At 40.0% G+C, this 13,935-nt stretch overlaps 2 protein-coding genes across 2 annotated transcripts in view; both read right to left on the bottom strand.

Moving 5' to 3' along the window:
* The window catches only part of Xrn1 (5'-3' exoribonuclease 1), a 112,746-nt gene extending 105,363 nt beyond the window's left edge, over positions 1-7,383 (bottom strand). The window contains exon 1 of the mRNA XM_031345724.1: positions 7,179-7,383. Within this exon, the coding sequence (XP_031201584.1) occupies positions 7,179-7,379 (201 nt within the window). The 5' untranslated portion in view covers positions 7,380-7,383. The remainder of the gene's footprint in view (positions 1-7,178) is intronic.
* Positions 7,384-11,948: 4,565 nt separating this feature from the next.
* Atr (ATR serine/threonine kinase) overlaps positions 11,949-13,935 on the bottom strand; it is a 98,634-nt gene continuing 96,647 nt past the window's right edge. Inside the window, exons 46-47 of the mRNA XM_031344052.1 lie at positions 12,944-13,049; positions 11,949-12,144 (exon numbers count right to left, since the gene is read on the bottom strand). Coding sequence (XP_031199912.1) covers positions 11,971-12,144; positions 12,944-13,049 — 280 coding nt within the window. The 3' untranslated portion in view covers positions 11,949-11,970. The remainder of the gene's footprint in view (positions 12,145-12,943; positions 13,050-13,935) is intronic.

Genomic DNA, 13,935 nt, shown 5'->3' with positions numbered 1-13,935 from the left:
GACATCTGACACAAGTGTCATAGAGGACATCTGACACAAGTGTCATAGAGGACAGGAGACTGACACAAAGCAGTGGAGGAGAAATTCATACGACAGAGCATCAGTTCATTGTGATTGGGGGAACCAGAGAGATTCCGGAAAATCTGAAGTCTCCAGCAAAGAACAAGGGATGTTGCAGGACTCTCTGAGACAGCAAAACACAGTAAGCTACCCCAAAAGACAGTTTTAGTTACATAGATAGACTTTTGCTGTATTAAAAAAAATGGGGAGCTCTATTTCAAATCCCTTACATGCAAGAGTAGGTAGGACTTGAGGGAATGGAAAGTTACTTGAAAAAGCCACGGTAGTGCAGTACTTATTGCAACTTGACCACCAGAGTAAAGCCCTAATTTTAATTGTAATCTTTATATATTTCCTCTCAAAAAAAAAGATTGAAAAATAGCTGTACCATAAGAAAAATTAGCTATGATACTATAAAAGCTTGAGAGACAAGAGACAGAGGAAGAGTAGGTAAGACAACAGGAAATGCGTGCTTAACTGTGAACCTATGGTACTTAATGAAATTGAGGATTAAGACAGCCCACTGACAGACTGGCTCTCCATTGTGGAGCTGGGCATTGAATTTGAGTGTCTAAATTCTAGTTTATGGGTGGATTCATAAGAGACAAGGACAGGTGACTTAAGAGAGCAGGGCAGAGAGAGAGGTGGCATTCTGATGATCTAGGGCAAGGAAAGCCCCAAATCATAAACAAATAAATATTAAAATGGCTAGGTGAGAATGTATTGTTTCAAATCTATATTAGGCTTATAGGATGGCTGAGTAGGTACTCAGTATGGGCTGGGTACTCCATGCCCATAGTCCTAATATTTGGGGAGACAGGCAAAAGGTCTGCAGTTCTAGTAGAGAAAGAAAACTCCTAAAATGTTTCACCAAGGAAGACCAACAAGGAAAGTGTTTCAGATACAGCTCTCTTACTTCACTGGTTCTGTAACAATTTGACTAACAATGTATTTGTGACTCAATTTTCTCAGGCTTCAGTTACAAAGACCAAGTAGAAATACTAGGGGTGGGAGTGGGATTAGGTACAGTGAGGCTGGTGGTAAAGCCCAGTAGTCCTCGTATTTAGGAGTTGGAGGCAGGATTAAGAGTTTAAAGTTATCCTTTGGTATATACCAATTTCAAGGCCAGTCTGTGATACGTGAGATCCTTTCTTGAAAACTGCAAAATACTATGATTGCTAAGTTAAATGAGTGAGCACAAGCATATAAAAGACTTAAAAATTTTAGTTCATAATAAATATTTAACAAAATTCGGCTACCATTTTTAAGATTTAAAAATAATTCAAAGTGTGTGTGTGTGCGCGTGCCCATGAAAGCCAGAAAAGGACATCAGGCCATCTGGAGCTGGAGTTACAGGTGGTTGTGAGCCTTCTGAGGACCTGGTGCTGGGAACTGAATGTCAGTTTTCTGCACGAACAGGAAGCATTTTTTACTACAGAGTCCTCTAGTCCCAAAGGGTTAGGCATTTTATAGCATTGTGCTAGGTCAAAGAGCTGGACAGCTCTAAGAATTTATGATGCTAGTTGTATGATTTTTTTTTTTTTATAAAGAAGACAGGTCAAGAATATGTTTTTACCTTCTTTCCTTTCTGAACATCCATCTTATGGGAAGTCTCACATAAGCACAAGTTTCTACTAAGGAGTGAATAGGTTTGTACTAATGGATTTTTAAAAAGAGAGGCTTTCTGCACATTTGAACAGCTATCCCAGGGCTTCAGGGCTTCATGCATATTAGTCAAGTGCTGTGCCGTGGAACTATACCCTGACCACCACTGTTATCTCCTTCCTTAGTGTGGTGCTACTAGCTCTAACCAAACCAGAAGCTCATCTACAATGAAATGGGATGTAACTGTCAGCAGGATAGGCCACCAATGTGGCCTCTGTCAGACATGGAGCCTCAGAGTTCTCAGAATCTTGAGGACATCTGAGTCCTTGCTGTCCACCAGAGAAGAGGATTTCCTGATGAGTGAGACTGAAGTTAGAATTAATTTATCAGCCAGAAAGACAAAAGGTACTTGAAGTAAGTCAAGTGTGAGCATTGTCTGCAGTGGGACTGCAGGCTCGCTGGAGGAGGTTCTGGTGCTACTATGCATTCAGATGCTAAACACTAGCCCTCAAGATCTGGCCGCAGTCCAGAACAAGCATTTTCTCATGTACACCAAATGATGTTGTGTAAACTTTGCTCATTTTTATTTTCTAACTGGTGAAATAAAAGTGACTGACAGTCAATTACTGGGGAGAAAAGAGGTTGGTGGGACTTTGGTTCTCCAGCTGGGGTCATAAGTGGGGGTTAGGGGAAAGAGAGAGAAGGGGAGGGGCAGAAGGGCAAAGGGGCAGAGAGAGAGAGAGAGAGAAAGAGAGGGAGAGACAGAGAGAGACAGAGAGAGATAGAGACAGAGACAGAGAGAGACAGAGAGAGATACAGAAAGACAGAGAGAGTCAGAGAGAGATAGAGAGAGACACAGAGAGACACAGAGAGACAGAGAGAGAGACACAGAGACAGAGAGACAGAGACAGAGAGAGACAGAGAGACACACACACACACACACACACAGAGACAGAGAGGCAGAGAGAGACAGAGAGAGAGAGACAGAGAGAGAGAGACAGAGAGAGATGGGGGAGAGACACAGAGAGAAGTCAGAGAGAGCAGGAGGTCTCCATTAGATGGAATGGATCAGAAGCACGTGGCCAAGATAAAGGACAGACTGATAGAGCATGAACAGTGGGGTAAGACTCAAACAGTTAAGTAACTTGGGAAATACAGCTGAGAAATGGCCTGTCTAACATAGAAAAATATTTTAGGTATTATGATGGCTATTCCTGGTTGTCAACCTGACTACATCTGGAATGAACTACAATCCAGAAATGGAGGGCACACCTGGGATCCAGATCTTGAGGCTGGAGGACACAGGTTTCTGATCTGGATTTTGGCATGGAGATCTTGAGGCATAGTGGTCATGAAAAGCTTAGGTCCAGGCAAGATAGTATAGGCCTTTAATCCCAGGAGACTGAGGCAAACAAACAGGTTATTAAATTCAAGGTCAGACTGGAACAAAGCAAATGCCAGATCTAGGAGTGGGTACACACCTTTAGTCTGGACCACACCTTCTGCGGGAGGCCTGTATAAGGACAATGGAAGAAGGAAGATTCACTCTTCTTTGACTGCCAGCAAAGGTTTGTCTGTTGGAACCTACTTCTACTGAAGACCAGCTTAAACAACTAGCCTCACAACTAGGTCACAAGGAGGCTAGACTTAAAGAATAGTTCATTTGCCATTTTTTTAACAATCCTGATAGATAGCCATGCTTCTTACAAAGGGAAGCCCAGCTTTCAGATATGACTTCGGGGCTTTTGAGGTCTTGCTTGTGCTTTAGTGCTAGGGACTTGGAGACATCTATACAGTGCAAGGCTGTCGGCTTGTGCTGGAGCAGTCTTTCAGCTGGCTTCTCTCCACTGAGCCCCTTCCCGCACTCTTACTGCTCTGCCTCTCTGCTCTGTTCTTGTTCATGTTTCCTGTCTCTTGTCTCCTGTCTGTCTGATCTTTTGGCCCTAGTCAAAACCTAAATAATTTGGCCTATAAAATGGCTCATGCCTGACAATCCAAGTTAGATTCATGGAACCCAGAGTAGAAGGAGAAAAACCTGACTCCTGAACATTGTTCTCTAGTCTTTACAACATGCATCATGACATGCTCCCACATTCCCACACATGCATCATTCACAACACTCACTAAGAAAAAGTTGTTTGCCCCTAGCAGTTTTGGGACATTAAACTCTGCACCTTTATGTTATGCAAGTGCTATATCTGAGCCACAATCCCAGCCTCTGCCCCTCTCTCCCCCCATTTCTGTGGTACTGGGGAATTAAACCTTGGAATGTCATGTAGGCTAGACAAGCGTTCTACCACTGAGCTAGCTATATCCCCAATGCTGTTTTGAAAAGTTTTTACTTTGAAATAGTCTCTCTGAGTTACTCAAACTGTTCTTGAACTCATTTTGAAACCCAGCCTCTCGAGTAGCCAGGATGTCAGGTCTAGGTCTTGAAGTGGAGGTGACACATATGATACTCAAGTCTTTGCTTTGCTTTGTTTTGTTTTGGGGTTGGGGGCAGGGTTTCTCTGTATAACCCTGACACTTGCTCTGTAGACCAGGCTAGCCTCGAACTCAGAGATCCATACACCACCACTGTCTGGCTCAATTTTTGTTTTTTTTTGAGATAAAGTCTTACTCTATAGTTTATGCTACCTTTGAAATGGCCATCTTCCTGCCTCAGTTGCCCTAGTGCTAAGATTGCACATGTGTATCACCACAGCTGGGTGAGGGAAGTAAACAAAAGCTTGTATTCAGGGCTGGAGAGATGGATGGCTCAATGGTTAAGAGCACTTGTTACTCTTGCAGAGTACCTTAGTTCAGTCTGCAGCACCAACATGGTGATTCACAATCATCTGTGACTCTAGTTCCCAGGATCCATGGCTCTCTTCTGACCTCTAGGGGCATCAGGCATGCAGGTGGTGCACAGACAAACATACAGGTAACACATTCATACACATAAGAATGAAAGAAGCTGAAATAGTAAGTAAACAAATAAATGTATGTTATTTGGCCTCGCTACTTTTTTGTAGTTTTTTTCTATATGAACTGACATTTCTTGAGCTTTAGAATGAGTAGGGCTCAGGAAAGCTTTAACTCCACAAAGCTCGCTCTTTTGCAGTTTTTCAATAATGTTTTAAAACATGGTAGTATATTTTTAAAGATCCCTTGACTCTAATTCTTCCTTCTGTCTGGATCATTTTCTTCTGTTTCCAGTATCCCTTCCATGATAACATTTATTGATAACATTTATTTTATTCTCAGCCATTTCTCCTTAGGGCATACTGTGCTGCATAATGGTCCTTTGGTAGGTCAGTTTTGAATGTACAAGTGGGATACTGCTTTTTCTTCTGACAGACCCTTCACTCAGTCAGTCTTAAAAAAAAAAAGCCCCCTGAGTTTTAGGTAGTTATCTAATTGGCTCATCTAGTCCTATGGAAACCTGCAGGGTATTCTGGAGTTCTATTCACGAGCTCATCAGACAGTTCTTCTCAGACTGTCTGGAGTCTCTTGGTACTTAGCCCTCATCAGTAACATGGGGATACTGCATCACATGAATTGTTATAATTTTTTTATGGACTTTTTCTAGTTTGTTTCTATTTTCATTCGATGATTCAGAGGATGAATAACTGTCCTGATACTATCCTCACTTTCCTTCCAAAACATATTGCTCCCCATGCCTCCCTCCAGGTGTGCTCCTGTTCACCCTGGCATCCACACAGGAAACTAAACTCCATTTAGCTTTTTTGTTTGTTTTTGAGGCAGGGTGTCTCAGTGAACCTGAAGCTCACTAACCGTTGGACTAACTGGCTTCACCTGCCCCTTCTCTCTAGTGCTGGTGCTTACGGTGATCTGTGCTACTCCAGGCTTTTACGTGGGTACTTGGGTCCTTCCTTCCTAGTCTCCCTTTTTTGGTCTTCTGTTAAATTAAATATTTGTGAAAGGCCTAACTTTGATATATCGAGTTTCTATTTGTGTATTTACTTATTTTTATGTATAGGCATTCTGGGTGTTTTGCCTGGTCTGTGTACTGTAGCTGCCTGCCTGCCTGCCTGTCTGTCTACCTCTGCCTTCTCAGTGCTGGGATTGAAGGGGTAGGACACCATGCCCCCGACGCACCAACAAGTTCTAAAGATTACTTTTAGTGTAATTTTAAAGCAATCCTTACTTAAAAAATTTCAATCTACTGTAAAACTTTCGCAAAATCTATCTTGCTTTCCATGTCATAATGTTGCTTTAAAAGATTGTTTTGCTTTTGCAATGAAATTCCTCAGGATGGAGAATCCAAGATATTTTAATTAAATAAATGTCTGTGATCAAAGAGCACAGAATAAAAATGTTATTGGACACATTAGATGCTAGAAAATATTTATTGATCAAAGATCCTGAAAAAAGAAAAACAATGTTTCCATTTTCACTTTTGTCCCTGAAAATAAATACCATCTAAACTTAACTAAAATAAGAGGAAGACAAGTCAGCATTTTAGAACTTTTTATAAGATTTCTTTTATATGCCAACTTTCATTAGAAGTTAATATAAAAAGAATGTTTTCAGAGGCTTGATTCTATCTTTAAACTTGTAAGTAAATACCTTAGAAAACCAAACCAAACCAAAAAAACCCCACATAACTGACAACTTCCAGTATTAATAACGCACTAATCACAAGTTATTTAGTTAACTATACAAATTTCAAAAGCGAGTTTTTTTCTGTAAACCAAAGTCATTATCAAAGTTATTCAATGCGACACACTAAATTATCAAAGTCTAGTTTACCTATTAGAGAACATTTGGTTTCTCTCCTCCATCTTTCAAACATGCAAATATATTCTAGTATATAAATATACAAATACACACTTTTAAGAACTCACTAAAACGTTGCTGTGGGTCGTTATACACTAAGTATCAGTAATAATGTTTCGAGATCTTTCTGCCATACCAAAGCCTTTAAGCACCATCCCCCCACCCCCATCCGTGCGCTCCATCTAAACGTTTTGTTCGTTTAGACAATAGGGGGTCGGTGCTGTTTGGGGGTAACAGGAGCATGAAAAAGTATCACAAACCCAAGACACTAGCTACAGCAACCGGTCCAGGCATGGAGGTTAAATGCAGCTCTTGACAGCTGAAGTACTCCGCGATTCCACCACAAGGGACGTTATTGCTTGTATACCGTCTGTTGCTTTGCTTGGGATGAGGGACCCAAAGAAGACGTCCCACACAGCCTCGCAGCCTAAAGCGAAGCGCCAGGTCCAGTTCCCAGGTGGACAGAGAGGGTTCCTTAAAAGCCTTCCACTAAGGGCTCCTTTGGAAGTCCTGGAGGGTTCTCCCAGGAGAGCTCAGACCTGCCGCAAGCCACGCTGATCTGACCCGCCTCCACCCGGTGCGGCTCACCTGGAGGCCGCCAAGCCTCGGTCCCCCTTCCCTTCCTCCCGTTCGGCCGCTGACCAGCACCACAGGCAGCTGAAAGACCGGGGTCCCACAGCGCAGACAGGCCCGCGGGCCCGCTCTTGGCGCCGCGGCCTGAGCTCACCCACCTGATGCTCCTTCACCACTTCGCTGAGGCAGGGGTACCGCTCCGAGATCCATCGGTAAAATTTGGGGACTCCCATTTTGACCGTCGACACTAATTCCAGTCGGTGCAGAAACGAAACCAAACGCCCCGCCCGGGCCTCCGCAGCCACCTCCGGCCGTCGCTCGGAGGATGACAACACAAGGTCCGCCAGACCATAGAGCATACCGTGGGCCTAGAGGGGCAGGACGGCGCTGGTGGGCGGTGGGTCCTATCTATCCCTCTGCTTGCTGCTCTTCCATACTCGTTGGTGACAGCGCAAGAGGCGAGATCTGCGCATTAAGTGTGTTCAGGTTTAAAATGCCAATTGATTGAGATGTGGACTTGCGGATGGTATGAGGACGTTTAAGGGACAGTTGGTTAGATTTATGTTAACTTGAAACATGGCAGAGTCGTTGGGAAGAGAACCTCAACTGAGAAAGACGCTGCTTCCAGATTGGCTTGTGGGAATATTTTGATTAATGATCAATGCGGGAGGGCCCAGATTGTGTGCTGCTGCCACCCCTGGGCCGGTGGTCTTACGGTACGTGAGAAAGGCTGAGTGAACGAGCCAGAAAGCAATGTTCCTCCATAGCTTCTTCGATTCCTGCCTCAAGTTCCTTTGATGATGGGCTGTGATGTGGAAGTGTAAGCCAAATAAAACCCTTTCCTTCCTAAGTTGCTTTTGGTCATGGTGTTTATAACAGCAATAGAAACCCTAAGTAAGAAAGGTATTGGATATTGCTTTTTGTATTGCGGGCTTGTCCCTCCTGTGATCGTTAAATTTACTACTTTTCAACACGGACTGGAAAAGATCTGGTTAGTTTGTGAGTGGAGTAATTCTCTGAGTAACGTAAACCTACAGAAGATTTTTATTTTCTAATTTTTAAAAGTTTTATAGTTTTCCTCTTTATTTTATTAAATTATTTTATTTGCATTCCAAAATTTCCTCCCTTCTGGAGTTCTTCACCCCCTCCTCCCAACTCTGAGTGGGTGCTCCCCCACCCGCCCCCACCTCACATTTTGGCTAATGTCATCTCCATTGAGTCCTAGTAGCCTCTCACATCCCAGATCTCTGGGACTTTCTAGAGGTTGCCCTTGCGCCCTAATCTCCACTGCTGCATATTTTGATTCATTCTCCTGGCCTTCTGAGCATCCCTCCTGTTTTCTCCCCATACCTGATGCTGCCCATCCTTTTCCCCTCCTTCTCACCTCTCCGACCCAATTTCCTTCCTCTGCCTCCCATGATTATTGTTCCCCTTCGAAGTGGGTTTTAGGTATCCACACCTGGGTCTGCCTTGGGGCTCCAAACCTGACTAAGGACCCCAAATTCCACCAGCTTCCTACGATCTGTAAGTTGTATTATGGGAAAGAGTAATGTCCCACCATTTCAAGACTCTGGGTTAATCCCCTCACCCACAATTTTTGATACCCTGTTTCAAAACAAAGAAACCAACAATTTCAAGAAGCCTGTTGTGGTCACTAGGAGGCATAGGAGGATCAGAAGTTAAAGGCCATCCTCAAGTACATAGCAAATTCAGGGAGATCCTAGGTGATATGAAAACCCATCTCAACCCCAAAACTTATAAACCTGTGTGGCATGAACGTTTGAATCTCAGCACTTGATGGAGGCAGGAAGATCAGGAGTTCAAGGTCATCCTCACTTACATTAAGTTCCAGACTCATCTGCCCTACATGAGAACCTATCTCAACCAAACAGGGCAAAAACCACTACGAACATTTCTTTCCCGGTTTTTATTATTATGTGACTTTTTTACAATAGGTTCTTCAGAAGTTACTGGATTTTTTTCACTTGGCACTGCTTGTCTTCCATGATTAGCACTTGGACAACATTCATCTTTAGTGAAAAGAACCTTCCATGTGATTCCATGCAATAGTTCTATAGAGAAGACTCGTTCACATGCATTTTCTCCTCTTAATATCAATAACTCACAGAAAATATTGCTTTATTCTTTTTTGAAACAGAGTTTCTATGTATTGTTGCCTATCCTGAAACTCTATATAAACTAGTCTCTAACTCAGAGATTCACCTGCCTCTGTCTCCCAAGTACTGAGATCAAAGGTGTGCACTGCTACACAGAGCTTTCTTCTTTTTATAATTTAATTTTTTTTTTTTTTACTTATTCACATTACGTCCAGACTGACCCCCTCCTGGTCACCCCCTCCTACAATTCTTCCCCTATTTTCCCTCTCTCCCCTAACCCTGAAACTTCAAGTCTCTGCAGAGCTAGGCGCTTCCTCTCCCATTGAGTCCAAACAAGGCAGCCCAGCTAGAATATATTCCAAGTGCAGGCAACGTAGCTTTTTTCTTAAAGTGTTTCCAAATCTCACTGTCTTTATATAGGTTAGATTTGTAAAAAAAATTCTCTATAGGAAATGAAAATCAGGTTGAAAAATTATAAAGCATTGATCTTGACCTGAATGTAAAAAGATTAGATTGGCATTGTATCTTAGGGTTTTACTTCTGCAAACAGACACAGTGACCAAAGCAACTCTTATAAGGACAATATTTAATTGGGTCTGGCTTACACAGGTTCAGAGGTTCGGTCTACTATCATCGAGGCAGGGGCTTGGCAGCATCCAGGCAGCCATGGTGCCAGAGGAGCTGAGAGTTTAGCATCTTGTTCTGAAGGTAAACAGGAGAAGACTGGCTTCCAGGGAGCTAGGAAGAGAATCTGAAAGCCCACACCCACAGTGACATAGCTACTCCAACAAGGCCACCTCCTAATAGTGCCACTCTCTGGGCTAAGCATATACAAACTACCACACATTGTATTTAGAAAATGATTCTTAAATATATATATATATATATATACACACATATGTATATATGTTTAATTAATTTGTATTAATTATGTATATGTATATATACATATGTACACATATGTATAAACATGTTTAATTAATTTGCATTGATGTATTTTGGTTGTACATGGTACTAGATTACATAAGGATCATTTCAAACAAATACATAATGTACTTTGAACAAATACATATGTATATATATATTTAATACATATGTATACATTTTTCATCAATAAAGTTGTATATCTTTTGTAGGAAAATGGATACAAGTGGAGATCTTCATAATTAAGTAAATTGAGCCTCAGAAAGATAATATTTTTTTTCATATATGGTTCCTAGGTTTTATATAGCTACTTAAAATCATGTATGTATATGTGACATGAAAGAAAGCAGAGACAGTTGGGTGGTGGTGGTGCACACCTTTAATCCCAGCACTTGGGAGGCAGAGGCAGGCAGATTTCTGAGTTCGAGGCCAGCCTGGTCTACAGAGTAAGGTCCAGGATAGCCAGGGCTATACAGAGAAACCCTGTCTCGAAAAACCAGAAAAAAAAAAAAAAAAAAAAAAAAAAAAAAAAAAAAAAAAAAAAAAAAAAAAAAGCAGAGACAACACTGTTGAAGGAAACAAAAGAGACTGAGGCAGGGGAACAACAGGAAGTGTGGAAGGTATTTGTTCAAAGTATATTATGTATTTGTTTAAAATGATCCTTATGTAATCTAGTACCATGTACAACCAAAATACATCAATGCAAATTAAACATGTTTATATGAATAAGATGCCAAAATCAAATTGAAATGGATAAAAAGCACACACATGTATGCCTCCCAACACACAGAGTATATAAAAAAAGATTATCCTGTCCTTAACTATTTGCATCAAATCAAGTAGGAAATTGTATGTTCAGTTTTCACATTCATGTCTTCTGGCTTACTACGTTTTACCTCATTATACTTTTATTTGTAAGGCAGAGTTGGATTCAGCAGTTTCCCATTTGACTATAATAAATATATTATTACAATTCTTTTCATTTTAGTCTATTAGAAAATGTGCAGAAAACATCTATACACATTAAAAACTTTAGATTTAAAAATCTTATACAATTTTAAATATTGGTGTTTTCTACAATACTGGGTATTAGGGCACATCAATAATGTGGTGTTTTTAAATATACAGAATGTTGGGGTTAAGATGTGGCTCAATGGTAGAACATATACTTAGCATGGTTCAGTCTTCAGCATCACCAATAATTATATAGCTGATTTAGTTTTCTTTTTTTTTTTTAAAGATTTATTTATTATATGTAAGTACCTTGTAGCTGTCTACAAGACACTCCAGAAGAGGGTGTCAGATCTCATTATGGATGGTCGTGAACAACCATGTGGTTGCTGGGATTTGAACTCAGGATCTTCGGAAGAGCAGTCGGTACTCTTAACCGCTGAGCCATCTCTCCAGCCCGCTGACTTAGTTTTCACGTGCATATTTCTTGAGATTCTCTTCTTTGATCACATTTTCACATATACTAGAGCTTTATGAAATGAATTTAATGATAAACTATCATTTTCTACAGGCAGAAGAGGCAGCTCTGGGTACATGTCCAGTCTAGTACCTGCCCACAACATGAATTCAATATAACTTTGTTGCTATTCAAATGATACCTTATGCCAACACTTTGAAAAGGAAATTGATATAAAGTATAAAATGAAATTAGGTTGGCTGGTTCCTTGCAATTACATTGTTTTTTGACTTTGAGAATATATGTTTTATTTCTCTAGTTGGACTAAACAACATGTTTAATAATTGAATCCATTATTTTAAATACTGTTAAAAATCACAGAGAAATACTACTTTCTCTAGAATATAAGTAAATGTATATTGTACTTTAGAATTAAAGGCAAACCACTGATTAATAACATGGATTTCAGATTACTAATATATTCTTTGAAATAATTTTATTTTACATATATGGTGTCCAACCAAGGTACATCTGACAGAGTAAGTTTTCATCAGTAGCTTCTTGTATGAGGTAATGCACATGTCCTTCAATAGATAACGGCAGCCCTGTTACTCTATTTCGGGTCTTGATCACACCTTGTAGTCGTTGTTCAATGTCAAGAACATGAGTCTTGGCCTAAAAAAGATACAGAAAGTCATTGAGGCTAGAGACCCAATACAATTGGAGTTTCTACTTTTCTCACTTAATGTTAGCAGTGTTTGACTAAACAATATCCCACTGTAGTAATGAAACAAATCCAATTAACTTGAGATCTCACTTTGATGTGTACAATGAAAGAACATGTACTAATTGGACATGTTTCTGCAATATGAAAACCACTAGGTAACTCTGCACATCATAATTCTAAGAAAGTAATAATGTAAAACATCTGTTTTGAGGGCAAGAGGTGTAGTTTAGACAGAAGACCCTGGGTTCTATTCCATTCCAATATCAAACAAAATAAAGCAAATAGAAAGCAACCTATTTTGAAATGTTGTCTTAAATATTTTAGTGAAGATTCTAACAATGATGGCGATGCTCTAATGGCTAGTAAGTTTACATTAGTGCATGCAAGTAGATTTTTAAGTAACTTCTTGGGATTTTTTTGCATCTCAAGAAAAGCATATCAGAATGCAAAACTGAGAATGATGTTATTAGAAAAATAATTTTGGACTACAGGACGAAGTCTGGGGTTGTTAACATTAATTAAAGTATATACTTAGCATATGCAAGGCCTTGGGTTGAGTTTCAAGCAGAAAAAAAGAGGTTGGGAGAAGAAAAGGAATCTTCAGTGTATATTGGTCAACTCTGAGGTTTTAACCAATTTTAGATTTCAGAGTAATCAATTATTTTGGTCAGTGATAATATCTGGAATCAGTTCTCACTTAAAGAGAGAGAAACTATTAGTTCATGCCACGCTGTAGCTTTTACTAACTTTTTCATTGACAACTTCCCCGGTTTCATTCAGTGGTGCTTTGGAGTGTCCTTTCACTGGTTTACTCCATTCCACGAGAGGGTCGTGCAGAAAGGTCTTTAAGACACTAAAATTGAAACACATAGTATAGTAGTGATACATTCATTCCATTTGCAGAAAAGAAATCTTACTTAAATCAATACTTAAAAGTCAAGTACGTGAAGAATAGGAAGATAAAGGTATTACAAGATATAGGAGTATACTACATTTTCAGATAAATTATATGAAATTATTTTGGGGGTAGGGGGCAAGGAAAGTAGAGAGGTAATGTCAAAGGGACTCAGATATTTTGGGGAGAGTAAGATGAACTCTGTGACATCTCAAGATGTATACTGTCAACTGTTAAATGAGTATTTATTAACTTATTCTCTACCATGTTTGAGGAATATACAGTACCTTCAGTTACCATACAGATTAATCCTACGTCTTTTTTATGCTCTAGACATCAACTCCAATTGCCTTGGGAAGCTTGTTTGGATATATTACAAACATCTCAAATTATCTTCAAAACAAAATTCATTGCCTTTTTCTAGCTATTTTTTCTATATTCCTAAATCAGTAACAAACATCATTTTTACTCTTGCCCTGAACAAAAAATAAACTATCATCCTTAACTGGTGTTCATCTACCATCCAGTTTTACATACAAAACAAGTTCAGAGTTGCCCTACTCACTCCATCTCTGCTACTACTACTACATTCAGGTAGAGCCTGGAACTTGGATTTTTCTTAAGCGCAGAATGGATGCTTTCATTTCCTCTTTCTCTTTCTTTTTTAAAAATTTCCTTCGTAAAACTCGTTTATAGAATACTTTTCTCCTGTACTTGGCTAATGATTTAAAGTTTCAGCCACTTCAAAAGGTATTTTCTGACTTTTCTAGAAAAAAAGTGTATGTGCAGCTCTCTTATTGACACATAACATGAGTGTTTATCTATAAGTATTCTACTAGAAAGT

Source organism: Mastomys coucha, unplaced genomic scaffold, assembly GCF_008632895.1.
Source record: "Mastomys coucha isolate ucsf_1 unplaced genomic scaffold, UCSF_Mcou_1 pScaffold23, whole genome shotgun sequence".
In the NCBI taxonomy this organism is placed as follows: domain Eukaryota; kingdom Metazoa; phylum Chordata; class Mammalia; order Rodentia; family Muridae; genus Mastomys; species Mastomys coucha.
This window is presented reverse-complemented; position numbering and strand designations above follow the sequence as displayed.